At 45.0% G+C, this 20,023-nt stretch overlaps 1 protein-coding gene across 1 annotated transcript in view; it reads right to left on the minus strand.

Moving 5' to 3' along the window:
• The window catches only part of LOC137323079 (claudin-10-like), a 92,783-nt gene that overhangs the window by 13,854 nt on the left and 58,906 nt on the right, over nt 1-20,023 (minus strand). Inside the window, exon 4 of the mRNA XM_067986478.1 lies at nt 12,191-12,298. Coding sequence (XP_067842579.1) covers nt 12,191-12,298 — 108 coding nt within the window. The remainder of the gene's footprint in view (nt 1-12,190; nt 12,299-20,023) is intronic.

A 20,023-nucleotide genomic window follows, 5' to 3' on the forward strand; every position in this document is an offset into this window, starting at 1 on the left:
GAAAGAGTCAAACTGGATTCCTCCGGAGGGTCGCTGCCCTCAGCTGGACATGTACGCTCAAGCTGTCAGGAAATGCGTCAATGCCAGATTCATCAGCCGCACTCAGAAGACAGTCCAGAATGTCACCCAAGCACAACGCAACGCCATCAACGCTCTCAAGACCAACCGCAACATCGTCATCAAACCAACGGACAAAGGAGGAGCCATAGTCATACAGAACAGAACGGACTATTGCAAAGAAGCATACCGACAACTGGACAACCAGGAACACTACAGACGGTTACCCGCAGATCCGACCAAAGAACACACCCACCAGCTCAACAAACTGATCAAGACCTTCGATCCAGACCTTCAAAGCATCCTACGCACTCTCATCCCACGTACTCCCCGCGTGGGAGACTTCTACTGCCTCCCAAAGATACACAAAGCCAACACACCCGGACGTCCTATCGTATCAGGCAACGGAACCCTGTGTGAGAACATCTCTGGATACATCGAGGGCAACCTGAAACCCATCGTACAGGGAACCCCCAGCTTCTGTCGCGACACTACAGACTTCCTACAAAAACTCAGTACCCACGGACCAGTTGAACCAGGAACACTTCTCACCACGATGGACGTCTCGGCACTATACACCAGTATCCCCCATGATGACGGCATCGCTGCGACAGCATCAATACTCAACACCAACAACAGCCAATCTCCGGACGCCATCCTACAACTCATCCGCTTCATCCTGGATCACAATGTCTTCACCTTCAATAACCAGTTCTTTACCCAAACACACGGAACAGCCATGGGGACCAAATTCGCACCCCAATACGCCAACATTTTCATGCACAAGTTCGAGCAGGACTTCTTCACTGCACAAGACCTCCAACCAACACTATACACCAGATACATCGACAACATTTTCTTTCTATGGACCCACGGCAAGGAATCACTAAAGAGACTACACGATAACATCAACAAGTTCCATCCCACCATCAAGCTCACCATGGACTACTCCTCAGAATCAGTTTCTTTCTTGGACACACGAATCTCCATCAAAGACGGGCACCTCAGCACCTCACTCTACCGCAAGCCCACAGACAACCTCACGATGCTCCACTTTTCCAGCTTCCACCCTAACCACGTCAAAGAGGCCATCCCCTATGGACAGGCCCTGCGAATACACAGGGTCTGCTCAGACGAGGAGGAACGCGATGGACACCTACAGATGCTGAAAGACGCCCTAGTAAGAACGGGATATGACGCTCGACTCATCGATCGACAGTGCCGACGGGCCACAGCAAAAAATCGCATAGACCTCCTCAGGAGACTAACACGGGACGCAACCAACAGAGTACCCTTTGTCGTCCAGTACTTCCCCGGAGCGGAGAAACTACGCCATGTTCTCCGCAGCCTTCAACATGTCATCAATGACGACGAACACCTCGCTATGGCCATCCCCACACCTCCACTACTCGCCTTTAAACAGCCACCCAACCTCAAACAGACCATCGTTCGCAGCAAATTACCTAGCTTTCAAGAGAACAGCGTCCACGACACCACACAACCCTGCCACAGTAACCTCTGCAAGACATGCCAGATCATCGACACAGATACCACCATCACACGAGAGGACACCACCCACCAGGTGCATGGTTCATACTCCTGTGACTCGGCCAACGTTGTCTACCTCATACGTTGCAGGAAAGGATGCCCCAGAGCATGGTACATTGGCGAGACCATGCAGACGCTGCGACAACGGATGAACGGACACCGCGCAACAATCGCCAAACAGGAGGGTTCCCTCCCAGTCGGGGAACACTTCAGCAGTCATGGACATTCATCCACCGACCTTCGGGTAAGCGTACTCCAAGGCGGCCTTCGAGACACCCGACAACGCAAAATCGTCGAGCAGAAATTGATAGCCAAATTCCGCACCCATGAGGACGGCCTCAACCGGGATCTTGGGTTCATGTCACGCTACACGTTACCCCACCAGCGAACAAATGTTATCTGTTTTTAATATAACGGGTCAGTTGCTGTCTTTTCTATGTTTCTACCTCTCTATCTCTGTTTTTTTTTGTTTGTTGTTTTTTTTTGGTGATTTGTATATTCTGAGACCTTGCAGGTAACACCTGTCTGTCTGCACACTGATTGCCTTGGCAACGGGCAGTTGAAAAAACTGTCTGTAATCACCAAGCATTGTTCTGTGAATTATAAATGCGATTTCATTTCGAGGATTTCATTTCCACATCGTTCACCTGAGGAAGGAGGAAGCCTCCGAAAGCTTGTGAATTTAAAATAAAATTGCTGGACTATAACTTGGTGTTGTAAAATTGTTTACAGAAGTCCATGTAGACCACGTCTACTGCACAGCCCTCATCTATCTTCTTGGTTACCCCTTCAAAAAACTCAATCAAATTCGTGAGACATGATTTTCCTCTCACAAAACCATGCTGACTGTTCCTAATTAGTCCCTGCCTCTCCAAATGCCTGTAGATCCTGTCCCTCAGAATACCCTCTAACAACTTACCCACTACAGATGTCAGGCTCACCGGTCTGTAGTTCCCAGGCTTTTCCCTGCCGCCCTTCTTAAACAAAGGCACAACATTTGCTACCCTCCAATCTTCAGGCACCTCACCTGTAGTGGTGGATGATTTAAATATCTCTGCTAGGGGACCCGCAATTTCCTCCCTAACCTCCCATAACGTCCTGGGATACATTTCATCAGGTCCCGGAGATTTATCTACCTTGATGCGCGTTAAGACTTCCAGCACCTCCCTCTCTGTAATATGGACACTCCTCAAGACATCACTATTGATTTCCTTAAGTTCCCTAACATCCATGCCTTTCTCAACCGTAAATACCGATGTGAAAAATTCATTCAGGATCTCACCCATCTCTTGTGGTTCTGCACATAGATGACCTTGTTGATCCTTAAGTGGCCCTACTCTCCCTAGTTACTCTTTTGCCCTTTATGTATTTGTAGAAGCTCTTTGGATTCTCCTTTGCCTTATCTGCCAAAGCAATCTCATGTCCCCTTTTTGCCCTCCTGATTTCTCTCTTAACTATACTCCGGCAATTTCTATACTCTTCAAGGGATCCACTTGATCCCAGCTGCCTATGCATGTCATATGCCTCCTTCTTCTTTTTGACTCGGGCCACAACCTCCCGAGTCATCCAAGGTTCCCTACTTCTACCAGCCTTGCCCTTCACTTTATAAGGAATGTGCTTACCCTGAACCCTGGTTAACACACTTTTGAAAGCCTCCCACTTACCAGACGTCCCTTTGCCTGCCAACAGACTCTCCCATTCAACTTCTGAAAGTTCCTGTCTAATACCATCAAAATTGGCCTTTCCCCAATTTAGAATTTTAACTTTTGGGCCAGACCTATCCTTCTCCATAGCTATCTTAAAACTAATGGAATTGTGATCACTGGTCCCAAAGTGATCCCTCACTAACACTTCTGTCACCTGCCCTTCCTTATTTCCCAAGAGGAGGTCAAGTTTTGCCCCCTCTCTAGTCGGGCCATCCACATACTGAATGAGAAATTCCTCCTGAATACACTCAACAAATTTCTCTCCATCCAAGCCCCTAATGCTATGGCTGTCCCAGTCAATGTTGGGAAAGTTAAAGTCCCCTACTATAGTGGAATCCAGAGCCACGATAGCAGCAGTCTGAGCTTCCAAGGCAGGAGTCAGACCTTTGATGGCAGATGTTTGTGCTGCAATGGAAGCTGTGACATTTGTCATCAGATGCTGTATCATGGTGGGTTCCATAGGTGTGCTGATGGAGGTGACCATCCATTCCATGTTGGAAAGGATGGGCTCTAAGCTCTCCGCAAAGCCCTGTGCCAAGTTGGAGCTGGACTCCTCCATGCCCCTTCTCATTGTGCGCAGGCTTTCTGGCAGGTTTTCCAGTGCTCCAAGCATTTTGTGGTGTAAGCCCATAAGCCGTCTTCTGTAGCCTGGCCCATCGAAGTCCTCATCTGATTCCTCTGCAGTAGAACCAGTGAGTGACCTCACCCTCTGGCGAGCTGGCCCCTATGGTATCCATTCCCTCCGACCCAGCTCCTGCGCACTTGTGTTCGGTGTCTCACCACGTGCAGATCCCTTCTCTAACCTAACCTCTAAAGGACACGCAGTGTCAGTCGCTGAGCTGGTGGAAGCAAATGTCAGATCGAGTGACGGTGTGGCTTCAGTGCCCCCCTACTCCTCGGACGGTTCCGCCACGTGTTCTTGGGTATATGCAATAACAAAGGGAAACAGGTTGAGTTGTGGAGCGGGGAGAGGAACACGTAAGACGTACGTGCCAACAGCATCTGCAGCATGTGAGTCAGAAAAGATTATGAGAGGAGGGAGCTGTGGGAAAGAAGAGGGAGCATTAGATATGCAGAAACCCCCTTCATTGGGACCTCCAGCGCGGCTCTTTGTCACGGCTGCACCGACGGCCCGCCCAATGATCCGAAGCACTCTCTCCTCTGGGGGGGCGGTGAGGATGTGTAAGCATAGAAACAAAGGGGGAAAATTTGGATAAGGGTCCGTTCTGGGCATTGGTAGCCCCACGCCCGACGGACCCTATGCAGGCAACATGTGAACTTCGTGCTGCCTGCTACTTACCATGAAATCTCCGTGCAGCAAGCGCAGCCCTCGCTGGTGAGAGGCTGCACGGAGAATGAGGAAGTTGGAAATGGGGCGTGCACAGCGCACGTCATCAGCAGCATGCACTACTTAAAGGTGCAGGCACATTTCCAATGGCAAATACACAGCCAAGTTGGAGAAGGGAGAATGGCATCGGGAGTAGCTGCACCGGCAAGAGAGAGGGCTCCACGATTCTCGGACGATGCTCTGGAGGCCCTGGTGGAAGGTGTGGATGAAAGGAAGGCAAGCATGTACCCGCAGGGTGGCTGGAGACCCTCTAGACTACAGCTGCGTAGGCATTGGCAGGATGTGGCGCAGGAGGTGAATGCTAGGAGCATTGCACCACGCACGTGGGTGCAGTGCCGGAAGAAGTTTAATGATTTGACACGAGTGGTCGAGGTGAGTGAATGCAAGTGTCAAGTGGCACATCCTACCAACTGCACCAATACTCCATGCATGACACCTCCTGCCCCCCATCCACCCACCAACAAACACTGCCCATCCATACGCAATGCTGCATCTCACCTGCACATAGTATTTGTTGGGCGTCCACCAACAAATGCATGGGGCACTGGAAAGCCTGCCAGAAAGCCTGCGCACAATGAGAAGGGGCATGGAGGAGTCCAGCTCCAATTTGGCGCAGGGCTTTGCGCAGCACACCTGTGGAACCCACCATGATGCAGCATCTGATGACTGATGTCACAGCTTCCATTGCAGCACAAACACCTGCCATCCAAGTTCTAACTGCTGCATTTGCAGCTCAGACTGCTGCCATGGAAGCTCAGACTGCTGCTATCGTGGCTCTGGGAACCACTGTGGAATGGGGCTTCCAGGGCATCACAGCACTCCAGCAATCCAGCTGATCACCAGGATTGCTGAGGCCCCGCCCCAGGAGAGTGACAGTGATGCCATGGCAGTCGGACCCGCTGTCCTCTCTCAGGACGACAGCATTCCTGCTCCCACCCCTGCCACTCTGCCAGTGTCGCTGTTGTTGGCTCTCGGCCAGCCAGGCCAGACTGCTGCAGCCCATGCTGAGATGGTGCAGTCTGAAGCTGGACCCTCCAGGCCCAGAGCTGCTCGAAGTCGTCCTACAAGGCCATCTGGACGTTTCACCACTGAAGGCCAGCAGCCTTCCACCACCCATGCTCCAGCCACCGGGGAAGCATCTCGTAGGAGCACTAGGATAGGTAAAGGCACATGAACAACAGGCACTAAGGGAATGCACAAAGGGTGAATAGTTCTGTTATGTTTGCATAATTTCATTTATTGATCCATAAATGAGAGTTTGATACTGCATTTGGTGGTGGTTTTTATTCATGCAATGAGCTAAGAGGGACACCAATGTGTAATCAGATGGGGGGCGATTTGATTGTCTTGTGGGACGGGAAAGGTGGGGAATGTTGGACTGTTGGTGAGTTGGGGGATATCGTTCCAATTATTGATAGCGGGCACGGATCAGGCGAGCACACACAGCCCTTGCAGACAAGGCGTGTGGTTCCTGCTGCACCCTTGTGTCTTCCTCTTGTCTCTTCCGGCTCCACCCCCTCCTCCAGCTCCTCCTCAGCTTCTTCCTCCTCCTGCTCCTCCGCCTCTCCCTCCCCAGCCTCCTCCTCCTCCTCCACCTCTGGCTCAGAATCTTCTCTGAACATTGGTGGCAAAGGCTGGTCCCTCATGATGGCGAGGTTGTGCAGCATGCAGCAGACCACCACGAATCTGCCCACCTGCTCAGGGGAGTACTGCAGGGCTCCTCCAGACCAGTCTCGGCAGCGGAAGCGTTGTTTGAGGAGGCCTATGGTGTGCTCCACGATGTTGCGTGTGGCAGCATGGCTCTCATTATAGGCCTGCTCTGCACGTGTGCGTGGATTCCTGACCGCTGTCATGAGCCACATCGTGAGGGGATAGCCCTTGTCGCCCAATAGCCAGCCTTTGCCTTGCTGAGTCGGATGAAAGATAGCTGGCATATTGGACTGCTGCATGACGAAGGCGTCATGACTGCACCCAGGGAAACAGACATCGACCTCCAAGATGCGATGCGTGTGGTTGCACACTAGCTGCACGTTGAGGGAGTCGAAGTCCTTTCAGTTGACGAAGACAGCCGAGTTGATGTGTGGGGCACACAGGGCAATATGGGTGCAATCCATGGCACCCTGCACCATGGGGAAGCTAGCAATGCGGGCAAACCCCCATGCTCGCTCGTTCTGATTGTCTCTGTTGAGAGGGAAGGTGATGAACCTGTTCCTAGTGTGGTACAGTGCATCTGTGACCTCCCTTATGCAGCAGTGCACTGCATACTGCGAGATGTTGCACATGTTGCCAGCAGAGACCTGAAATGCTCCTGAGCCTTAGAAATTTAGTGCCACGGTGACCTTCACAGCCACAGGCAATGCTGTCCTCACCCTGCTCTGAGGCTGCAGTTGTGGCTGCACCAGTTGACAGATCTCGGTGACGGCTTCCTTGCTGAACCTCAGGCGTCGGATGCAATCCTCCTCGGTCATGTTGAGGTAAGAGAATTGATCCCGGAGGGCCCTCATTGGGTAGGACCTCCTGCTCAGTGCCCTGCACCTCCTCATCTCCGTCTCCTCGCAGCTTGACCTGCTGGGCGTGGCCTCTCTGCATGATCCCAGTCATGCTCAATGCCCAGCGGGAGCCCGAGCAGACCACCCATGGTTGGCAGGAATGTTGTTCCACCAGGGTTGTAACTTTCTGACCCGTAAGACAGTACCTGCCAAAGCAATCTCAAAAGTAGTGTAGGAACTCTCAATAATAGGGAGCTTCAAAAAACATTTCCTACTCTTCCAGCAGCCAGAAGCAATAATCCAGCAACTAACCTGCATGGTCCCTTTAAATAGCAGCCATTTTCTCCCTACTTTACATGCGTCCAGCGTCCAGTTTTAGCGCATGCGTTAACTCCTATATCAGGATGGCGACTGGCGCATGTCCTGCAAGAAACGTGCGTGCGCATCCAAGACGCCATCTTGGATGTCGGAGAGGCCGTGTACAGCGGAAACAATGGGTGCTACACGGCCTAATTTAGCGCCCATAGAAAGATAGAAAAAGAGGAGCAGAGAAGGCCATTCAGCCCTTCGAGCCTGCTCTGCCATGCACTATGATCATGGCCGATCCTCTAGCTCAGTACCATATTCCCGTTCTCTCCCCATACCCCTTGATGCCTAGATATCGATTTAGCTCCTTCTTAAAGATATGCAGTGACTTGGCCTCCACAGCCTTCTGTGGTAGAGAATTCCACAGGTTCACCACCCTCTGAGCGAAGAAATTTCTCCTCATCTCAGTCCTAAATGTCCTACCCCATATCCTGAGACTGTGACACCTCGTTCTGGACCCCCCAGCCAGGGGAAACATCCTCCCTGCATCCAGTCTGTCCAGTCCTGTCAGAGTTGTATACCTTTCAGTGAGATCCCCTCTCATTCTCCTAAACTCGTGTGAATACAGGCCTAGTCAACCCAATCTCTTCTCATACGACAGTCCTGCCATCCCAGGAATCAGTCTGGTGAACCTTTGCTGCATTCCCTCTATGACAAGTATATCCTTTCTTAGGTAAGGAGAACAAAACTGCACACAATACTCCAGTTGTAGTCTCACCAAAGCCCTGTATAACTGCAGTAAGATATCCTTGCTCTTGTACTCAAATCCTCTTGCAATGAAGGCCAACATACCATTTGCCTTCCTAACTGCTTGCTGCACCTACATGTTTGCTTTCAGTGACTGGTGTACAAGTACACCCAGGTCCCTTTGTACATCAAATTTTCCAATCAATCACCATTTAAATAATACTCAGCCTTTCTGTTTTTCTTTCCTAAGTGGTTAACTTCACATTTATCCACATTATACTGCATCTGCCATGTATTTGCCCACTCACTCAACTTGTCTAAATCGCCTTGAAGCCTCTGCATCCTCCTCACAACTCACGATCCCACCTAGTTTTGTGTCGTCAGCAAACTTGGAAATATTACATTTGGTTCCCTCATCCAAATCATTGATACATATTGTGAATATATATGTGAATAAGCATGCCCGTCCACCCTCAAGCCTCTCCTGTGACAGGCTGTTATATGTCACCTTCTCCTGAAAGACAGAGAACAGTATATCAGTGAGTATCCTGCAATGTGTGTGGGTGACGTGCCTGTCATGGCCGAATAGCTGCCAGCGTGTGTGACCTGTGAGTGGTGGTTGTGTAACCTGCAAGTGTGGTACTATGTGCGGGTGAAATGCAGCATTTCATATGGATGGGCAGTGTTTGTTGGTGGGTGGGTGACAGGGAGTGTGATGCATAGAGCAGTGGTGCTGTTGGTAGGATGTGCCACTTGACACTTGCATTCACTCACCTTGACCACTCATGTCAAATCACTGAACTTCTTTCGGCACTGCAACCATGTGCGTGGTGCCATGCTCCTGGCGTTGACCTCCTGCGCTACAACCTGCCAATGTCTGCAGACCTGCAGGCTGGAAGGTCTCCTGCCACCCTATGGGTACATGTTGGCCCTCCTTTCATCTACCCCTTCCACCAGGGCCTCTAGTGCATCATCGGAGAAACATAGAGCTCTCTCTCGTGCTGGTCCTGCTATCCTCACGGCCATCTTTCCTTCCTCCTAGTGAACTGTGTACCTGCCATTTGAAATGTGCACCTGCACCTTTAAGAGGTGCAAGCTGTAGATGACATGGTCTGTGCACGCCCCATTTCCAACTTCCTCATTCTCTGTGCAACCTCTCAGCAGCATGGGTAGCACTGGCTGCATGGAGATATCATGATAATTAGCATGCAGCACGAAGTTCACGTGCTGAAAGTACAGAAAGTGATGGTGCAGCCCATCGATCTTATTTTCAGATATCTTCATCACGCTACCCCCGCCCGAAAACGGCCCTTATCCAATTCTTCCCCCTATTTTTCTAATCCCTCCAGTCAAAGCTGATATTTCAGATAAAGATTGTGGACAAAGCCTGTAAATTTCTGGGACAAGTTTTTCCCTCATTAACCTGTTGTTTCATGCACAAGCCACTTTGGAGGTGAGCACATCTCCTGCCAGCGTTCAGTTCTACCAGACTTTAGAGTCTATTTTAAGAATGGGTGCAACTCTGGTGGGTTTGACTTACACCCTAAATTTCCACCCCAATTATATTATTTTTGCCCCTAAAAGGTTGTGGCATTTTGAGCCAGAATGTCTTCTGATCTTAATTTGAGCTTTTTCAAATGAGTTGAATTTTGAAAGCTCTAATTATCTCCTGTGTTTTGTTGATAGTTGGTAATTAGAATGTTTACATTGTTTTACAACTGTCTGTGTGTATGTGAGAGAGAGGGAGAGAGAGAAAGAAAGAGAAAGACAGAGAGATAGAAAGGCAAACACAAAACCGATCACGATAAAACAAATTGAGTGTTTACAGAGATCCCACAGAAATCACAAGCCAGTGAAACCACACATGGGAGCCACCCTACGCAGTGCTGCCAGAACCATATCCTGCCCCTCCCCTAACTCCTGACAGACATCAGGAATGCACCAGTAAACCAACTTTCACTTTCCACCCCCAGTTGTGTCACACCCCAGCTTCCACAGTTCTACCAAACCAAAGTTCTTCCTTCGCAGTGATGTGAGACCACAAAAAAAGTCAGGGAGAGCAGATAGCTTACCTTGTCTGCTCTGGTCAGGTCATTAAATGAAGCCTCGGGTTCAAGAAGTGGCACTCACTGCCACAGCCACCTCCCTGTGCATCAATTCTTGGAGGGTTTCTGGCCCCCAACCCCAAACAACCCATTCCGCCTGCTCTGTCTCTTCATTATAAGGACATCAAGGTCGGAAACGCTGAGATTGGCTGCTCATCTTCTGCTCCTGTTATAGGTTTCTCCCTCTCCTTCAGCTTTTTTCTAAACACCCCCCTCTGCCAACCATTTTGGGTCAACTCCTGCCACTTCCCCAATTTTTCTGCCAACCATTTCCATTGTTGCAGGCTGGATTTGGAGAGTCCACATGCGTCCCTATATTTAAATTAACTGACCCTACAATTTATAGTGGGGTCAGTACCACATCATCATTGTAGATGGAAATCCCATCCTGCCTCACTGTAGGTGGTGCAATAATGCTATTGTCCCCCCTCCTCTCTGAGGTACCCTCTCTGTGTGTCCTTACATATATCAGAAATTGGAATGTTAATATTTTCTAAATGTCAATATAACATGAGTGATAATTACAGACTGTTTGCTTCAAAATCCAACTGATCATTTTCTGGAAAAATTAAATGAAATTAAGATGAGGACAGACTCTCTCAGGTTAATGCACTATCTGATGTTTATAGAACACAAAACTAAAGTTACAACAGGTGCGTAACCAGTAATCTGTCTTTTTTCTTTCTCTCTCACACATACATGCTTACACACACACACACTCCTCTCTGTTTTAAAAACAGTCAATACACTTTACCTGAATAAAGTTTTTGAAATTTATCCTCTAGGTTTCCTTCAGACAATTTTGAAAAACAACCGGGCAGAAACTTCTAGAAGCTAATGGAAAATATTCTAGTAGATCTGCTACTGACTGGTACTGATGCACCATGAAAAATTGGGTACACTGCACGTGCTCAGACTGCACAAACTGAATTCAGCTAACAGCATCAGAATTCTTGGCAAAAATATTAAATCAAAGCCCAGGCTTTTGGGAGAGGCTGAAGCCTTCAAGTAAAAGCTTTAATGAAGGAATTAAAAGATACAAAGGACAATTCAATAAAATATGTAATTTTAGAATGTTTTATTTTGTTTAAATCCTTATTTTGGAAATTAGAAATTTCAGTGACTGAGAAAAAATGGCAGGTGGAAAAAAATTGAGAAAGCATTTTGAGCTATTTGTGGTGAAAAAATAATACAGTGCCACATAATGGTCAGGACCTGTTATAAATTAACAAGAGCCAGTATATATAGGGTTTTTCCATTATAAGTGGACAAAGGAATTTATCATGAAAAACATTGACACAAAAATGTGCCAAAAAGCATGACAACAGGAAGTATGATTTTGTAGGCAGGAAGTGCGTATAGACAAAAGGGTGTAAAATTCAACTTTAGCGAGGACGCAAAATAGGCAGCAGTGAATCAGCCACCTATTATACATTCCGCCTGGTTTTACTTTCCATTGACTTCAATAGAAAGCAAAATGGGGCAGGGTGTAAAACAGGCGGACGATCCATTACTGTCCATTGTGCCTCTACCAAAATTGAATTTTAGCCCAAGATGTTTAATATGATTTAGATAAATGTAATAGTCAAAAAGTTAATTTTGGGAGCCAGGGGTTTATTTCAGTGAAGATTGAGATGTAATTTCAACTACCTTTGGTGGCAATGTAAGAAGAATTTTTAAGTTATACACATCCCTTGTATAACTCACAAAGATAACTGGTTAAAGGAGCTAGTCTACTGTAATGTTAACGTTACAACTTCTAATGAGTGTCCAGGTTGTTTTGTATGTTCATTATGACATGTTCAATTCCATAAGAATAGGATTCTAAATGCACTGAGTTTTCTTCAAACCATATAATATCTCAGCAAGCTTATTTTTTCTTACCTTGGAGAATCTTCACCATCAAATAAGGAGAAACAAAATATCACACCTCCCAATATGGAAAGTGAAGATCCAGCCCAGCCAATGAACAAAGCAGCTCCTAATTCATATCTGCAGAAGCAAGATAAATATTTTTTAATTTTTCTCTCGGACAGGTTGGCTAAGTGTTTACAACCTGCAATAATCTTAGTAGGTTACAGAGTTGATGTTATGAGATAGCATTCCCAGTATAGAGCTTTAGTGACAGGTGCACAAATCAAGAATTCAGGATGTGGAGATCAGCATATCACTAAAATGCACAGTATGTTAAACTCTGCATCGTGTAAAATTTACTCCATCTTGATAATTGTGACAAATTGATATCTATATTGTTTGAAACAGCAATTAAATAATTTTGTATGTAAAAGGTTAGTATGTAGAAATCAGCATATATCTAAAGCAACGTGATAGAAATGAGGTGATGTAAATCAACATAAAGGTTGCAAAGAAAAGTGAAGATTGGCTTAAAAAATACTACAACTGTTAGATCCCAATATTAGCGGGGATGCGGGATGGCAGCGGGGGGGCGATTGGGCGTGTGGCCAACCTGCATGAACCAAACTTACCGTTTATGACGAGATCGCACATTGATTGATATTGGTTAACGTCCTCTCCGGGTTTTGCTCCCGGCAGCTAGCCTGATTGACAGACTGGCTGCCATCAGGAGCTGCAATGTGAGGTGTGGGGGGCGAGAAAGAGAGAGAGAGCCAGACGTCATCCGATGCTGGAAGGAAGACCGGGACGGGGGTGGAGAATGGAAGATCCGGTGCTGGACTAGAAGACCGGGGGGTGGAGAGAGGGGAGATCGGGTGGGGGAGAGGGGAAGATCGGGAGGGTGAGATTGTGGGGACAGCGGGGGGACATCGGGAGGGTGAAGAGGGAACATCGGAACAGGAGACATCGGACATTGGAGCAGGCTTCAAAGGTAGGTGCATTTCGTGTTTTCACCTCATTGCATGTTTTTTTATTTAATTTATTTAGTTTCGTTTTCCCTGATCAGGCCCTTCATGCCTGCCAGGCAAGTTAAAAATCTTTCTAATCCCTTCATCTGCCACAGGTAAAGTACCTGAAGTACCTCAATGAGGTACATATGGCTCTTTAACTGTCATCCCGCTGGCTTTAATTGCCGGCGGGACTTCTGTTTTCGGGTCACCCACGCGCACACAGGTGGGTCCCTGGGAAACTCGGAAGCCAGCGGGCTGGAGCCGGCTTCTGAACCCGAACGGGATTTGGGCGATTTTCAGAGCACCCCCCCTGCCCCCAACGCACCCGCATTCGCCTCCTAAAATCATTCCCTTAGTGTCTAATCAATTAATAGTCACAGATTGTATATCCAACATTAAAAATCCATGGTAAATGTAACAATCTGTTACTATTTCCATTGGAGTAAAGATATAGAGGAGCTACGATACAGCTTTTAATTCTAAGTGGAATGGATTAGGTAGATACAAGCAAGTTATTTGATTGGACTGTAAACACATAACTGGAAGAAAGGAAGATAAAAATTCACATGCCTTACATAAGTCTTCAGGCTAGAAGGCATTTTTCATCCACTGAGTTTTAAATTCATGGGATAGGTTCCCAAATAAAGCCATTAATAATATGCTGATTAACACATTTGGAAAGAGCTAGTTGAATATTTGTCAGGAAGGTTATAAGAATAAGCTTATATAGGGATAATTGAATGTTCTGTGGAACATGATGGTTGCTGAGCTTCTGGGATTATGGAAATACCATACCAAGGCAGTTGGTCTAGGATGTGTAATTTAGATGTAAGAACAGATCAGTATTCTGGAGTTTTGTTTGACCTAACTTTGGGGCAGGAAGAAAAGTTTTCAAAATTAATTGGTTTGGTTACATCCATGAGAACCAATTATACATAGTCTGTGGAAGCAATAAATTAGGTGGGCGAAATGGCCTTCTCTTGTTCCATGCTTTCTTTCATTCTTAAGTGAGGCATCACTCAAAAAGTCCAGCAGATGGTACAGTCTTTCAGAATATACTTCCTTAGCATCCTAAACATATAATGTTACCCCTGCATGTCCAGCAAGCCTCATCTTTCAGACTGGATATTTCTGGTCTGAATTAGGGCTTTGAATTGAACAAACTACATTCAGGCACTGCACAATGCCAAATTGGCAATGAACCACATAATATTAGAATGTAATTCCCTGAGATATATTTTTTAACTTAAAATTTAGTGCAATTCAGGATGTTAAGTAGGAAACAATGGGAAGTCATTTAGTACATTCATACCAGTACATTAGATGACACAAAACTTGAAAGTGTAGTAAACAATGAGGAGGATAGTAATAGACTTCAAGAGGACATAGACAGGCTGGTGGAATGGGCGGACACATGGCAGATGAAATTTAACGCAGAGAAGTGCGAAGTGATACATTTTCGCAGGAAGAATGAGGAGAGGCAATATAAACTAAATGGTACAATTCTAAAGGGGGTGCAGGAACAGAGAGACCTGGGGGTATAACATAGTCACCACAGAGGAAAATCTAGGTTGTTATGTCATGAAAATATACATGAAGGAAAATAAAGCAAAATATGCAATGGTAGTAGGAATTGTATATGAATATAGATTATACATAATTCGTAGTAACAATGTAAGATTGTTTTAGATAAGGAAAAGCATGGCTTTATGTTACAAATTCTTAATAAGATGAGCCCACTGACCATACCAAATAAAGAGGGTTAACTCATCATATGGATCTTTTCAAGGTGTCATTCAACTAGACATGGGTATGTCAGAAACTGCGATAGCCAGATGTCAATTAGTTTGGCAAAGGCCCAGTGCTACACTTTTTGCTAGTGCTAGCTCATGATTAAGACATTAAGGCTATGATCCCAATTACCTCCAAGACTCTTACTTGTCATTATTCTTTCTCTTGCAAAACAGAGCGCATCTTTACTCAGAGCTCGGTTCAATATTAGAACAGGTTGATAATACAAGTGAGAACCAGGCTGAATATAGAAAGTTCAGAGGGCAAGTGAAAAAGGAAATACGAGGGGCAAAGAGAGAGTATGGGAATGGACTGGCAACTAACATAAAGGGGAATCCAAAAGTCTTATATGGGCATATAAATAGTAAATAGGTAGAAAGAGGAGGTTTGGGGCCGATTAGGGACCACAAAGGAGGTCTATACATGAAGGTGGAGGGCATGGCTGAGGTACTAAATGAATACTTTGCATCTATCTTTACCAAGGAAGAAGATTCTGCCAAAGTCACAGTAAAAGAGGAGATAGTTGAGATACTGGTTGGACTAAAAATTGATAAAGAGGAGGTACTAGAAAGGCTGGCTGTCCTTAAAGTAGATAAGTTACCAGGTGCGGATGGGATGCATCCTAGGTTGCTGAGGGAAGTAAGGGTGGAAATTGCAGAGGTACTGACCATAATCTTCCAATCATCCTTAGATACGTGGTTGGTGTCAGAGGACGGGAAAATTGCAAGTGTGTAAGGATAAACCCAGCAACTATAGGCCAGTCAGTTTAACCTTGGTGATGGGGAAACTTTTAAAAACGGCATTCCGGAACAAAATTAACGTCACTTGGACAAGTGTGGATTAATAAAGAAAAGCCAGCACGGATTTGTTAAAAGCAAATCGTGTTTAACTAACTTGATTGAGTTTTTTGATAAGGTAACAGAAAGGGTTGATGAGGGCAATGCGGTTGATGTTGTGTACATGGACTTTCAAAAGGCCTTTGATAAAGTGCTACATAATTGCTTGACAGCAAAATTGAAGCCCATGGAATAAAAGGGGCAGTGGCAGCATGGATTTGAAATTGGCTAAGTGGCAGGAAACAGAGAGTAGTGGTGAACGGTTGTTTTTCGGACTGGAGGGAGATATACAGTGGTGTTCCCCAGGGGTCGGTACTAGAACCACTGCTTTTCTTGATATATATTAATGATTTGGACTTGGGTGTACAGGGCACAATTTCAAAATTTGCAGATGATACAAAACTTGAAAGTGTAGTAAACAATGAGGAGGATAGTAATAGACTTCAAGAGGACAGAGACAGGCTGTGGAATGAGCAGACACATGGCAGATTAAATTTAAAACAGAGAAGTGCAAAGTGATACATTTTCGCAGGAAGAATGAGGAGAGGCAATGTAAACTAAATGGTACAATACTAAAGGGGGTGCAGGAACAGAGAGACCTGGGGGTATATGTGCATAAATCTTTGAAGGTGGCAGGACAGGTTGAGAAAGTGGTTAAGAAAGCATATGGGATCCTGGGCTTTATAAATAGAGGCATAGGATACAAAAGCAAGGAAATTATGTTGAACCTTTATAAAACACTGGTTTGGCCACAACTGGAGTATTGTGTCCAGCTCTGGGCACTGCACTTTAGGAAGGATGTGAAAGCCTTAGAGACAGTGCAGAAAACATTTACTAGAATGGTTCCAGGGATGAGGACTTCAGTTACACGGATAGACTGGAGAAGCTGGGATTGTGCTCCTTAGAGCAGAGAAGGTTAAGAGGAGATTTGATAGACATGTTCATAATTATGAAGCATTTAGATAAAGTAAATAAAGAGAAACAGTTCCCATTGGCAGAAGGGTCGAGAACCACAGGACACAGATTTAAGGTGATTGTCAAAAGAACCAAAGACGACACGAGGAATAACTTTTTTACGCAGTGAGTAGTTATGATCTGGAATGAGCTGCCTAAAAGGGTGGTGGAAGCAGATTCATTCATGGCTTTCAAAAGTATAACCTAGGGTGTAACAATAGTATCATAGTAGGTACAGCACAGGAGGAGGCCATTTGGCCCAAAAACATTGTGTATTCATACCAAGTTTTAGAAAAACAAAGACAATAGGTGGTTAATAAGCTATTAGAAATTATTTTCCCCAAAAACTGAAAACAGTAATCAATTCATTAGCTTCATCACACCCATTGTGTTGGGAAGTCTGTGTTCCTGAGCATTCAGCAAGGGTTCTGGTAGGCTTTCCCTTCCAGCTTTGATCAGAGGGCAATAAAGAAAATACAGAGCCAGAAACACAGACAGTCAGGTCCTGCAAAGGTTCTCAGTCCCCAAGCAAAGGCTGCAAGGAGGTTTGAATGTAGGGTTAGTAATTATTTTATTTAAGTCAAACAAGATGACTGGCCAATGTGGGGAAGTGTAGTATTGTGTATTATTATACAAAGATAAGTTGTATTTATTGAAGTAAATGAATCCAATTATAACTATTGCCCTGTATGTTCATATGCTGTGAAATAAAACAGCTTAACAATTCATATCTGGCCTCATCTTACCTAAGTGTTTGCCAGTCCTCCTTTGGAGAGATTGAAGAAATGGACAAGTGAATGACCCAGACATTTAGTTTAAATCACATGGGGATATTATTGAAGGGAAAAAATTGACAGGGCTATGGGGAAAGAGCAGGGGAATGGGACTAATTGGATAGCTTGTTCAAAGAGCCGGCATAGGCACGATGGGCCAAATGGCCTCCTCCTGTGCTGTACCTGCTATGAAACTATGATACTATTGTGACACCCTAGGTTATGCTATCATATAATTAGATTTTGGGCTGTGCAGGCATACCCCTAAATGTAAGATACTGCAGCTATTTACAGGAGTGACTAGCATCACTGTACATGAGAGAATATTTGAGGCAAAATCCTAAAGTTGTAACACTGGTACATGCAGCAGGGGATCCATGTTATGATCCCTGGGTCATGCTAGTAGATATTGAGTAGTAAAGATACACTCTGGATCAGAATGGATGTGGTCCACTTACAAGATTGACCAGTATGTGGAGATGCCGGTGATGGACTGGGGTGGACAAATGTAAGGAAATTCCTTACATTAAGATTGACCAGTGGTGCTGAACCTGTGAGAAATATCTGCTGTGGACTCATGAAAGTTGTAACAATAACCTTGTGGTTTATATGAGTTCCTCAAAATGTAAAAAAATGAAAATTGGGATGCATGTCCCGGGCGCAGACAATCTCTTCCTTGCAAGTCATGTAGGACATTATGACCCATAGGCACCCTCTACAGTTTCTTGTGGGAGGAAAGAAGGAACAGATGATCTTGTTTCTACTTCTGCAAACTGACACCCTCTGAGAGTCCTCAAAAACTGTCTGTTGAGGCAATCAGGATAACTGCACAAGGCATTGAAGCAATTCTGCTATCCAACACAAATCATGGCAACTGGGAAAAGTGGAGGATAGTGAGAAAACGTGAAGCGTAAAGCTTGGAAGGCTACCCATCTGCCACTTTTACCTCGATCACTCCACCTCGGTAACCAACCTTTTATCATTCCTACTGACCAACTTTGTCATTCATGCAAGTTTCTGTTATACTTATTTTTAAAAAGTATTAAAAAGAGTTATTTCGTGATGGTTTCTTCTGAGTTTTGAGAGAAGCCAGGGATTTACAAGCTATTTGCAATCTACAAAAATACTTTCTCATCAACAATAGAACCATTTTCTAATTAACCTAATGTGTCTATCAGTTATTAGCCTCTAATTAACATCAAGATGTGCCTATTTACAGCAATTAGACCTTGTGGCTTTAAAAGGACATGCTAGGTTACAGGCAGTTCCACTTTAGCCGCAGAATAATACATTGTGTATTACATGGTAGAATGCTCCTGCCCTTATAAAATAGTGTATCCCCCAACGTACGATGATTAACAACATTGGGGCATGTGTAAATTATCATTACTAGTGGGGATAAACTTAACTTTTTCTGCCTATATTTGTTTTTTGTTGTCAGTTTTTTTTGTGCTTTTCATTTTGCTTTTCTGATGACTCTCCCACAGCACCAGAACCTTGATCAAACCAGGTGCCTTTACCAACTGCAGGGCTGTCTGCTCTGTTGAGTTGTCACTGTGTTCTTGTAAGTCACATCCTCCTCTGCCCAATTTGACATCCACCTTTAGTATAGTTTACACGCAGTAGAACAGCCTAAACCTTAGACCTCAGTTCCCAGTAGGCTTCTTGGGCTCCTTAAGCTTCACCTGTGTTTTTTAAAAAGCTTGGAGATTAGATGAAGGTACAGCATCCCCAGTGAAGTACTTTTCAGCCTAAATGTCTCCTATCTGATTACTTATCTCACCCAATTTTTTTTAGTTAAGTAGGGTAGCTTAAAGATGATTGCTTTGTGCACACATTCAATCTTAAATGTTCTAACGGCACAATTAGCACAAGAACAAAGTAGGCAATTATATTTTTTCTCTCTTTACCACGAAGAATCATAATCGAGCATAACTAAAAGTTCAGTTTGAAGGAAATGTTTAGATCAGCTACTCCCTGCAGAAAAGGATGAGCACTTTCTATTTTTCCACTCCTAGTTAATTTTCTTCTCCCAATCTAAAAAATCTAGTGGAAGATCTTTAGAATCCAGTAACAAGTGAAAGAAGGACTCATCAATATCACTTCTGGACAAAAAGTGACTAATTAATTTTAGTAACACATGCTTAATATAAGCCATAGTACAAATCACAAAATTTGCCATTATTTAATACCAATTCCACGCTTCTATTCATTGCAATGGAACAAATAATATCACATAAAAATGAAAGAAGGTGTAGATCAAACAAGTTAAAGAATCAAAATTATTTCATTTAACAATTCAAACAAATACTAAAAATTTCAATACTAAAATTTTAAATTAATAAATCTTTTTAAAAATGCTGTTCTGGAGTCCGTATTGTATTGTTAATAGTTTTATTTGGTGTACTTAGAGAGGAATGGTGATGGCAATACTTTACATTCTCAGTGAGCTTCACTCCATTTGTCTGTCATTAAATTTAATAGCCTAGAAGAAAATTA

Source organism: Heptranchias perlo, chromosome 6, assembly GCF_035084215.1.
Source record: "Heptranchias perlo isolate sHepPer1 chromosome 6, sHepPer1.hap1, whole genome shotgun sequence".
Lineage (NCBI taxonomy): Eukaryota > Metazoa > Chordata > Chondrichthyes > Hexanchiformes > Hexanchidae > Heptranchias > Heptranchias perlo.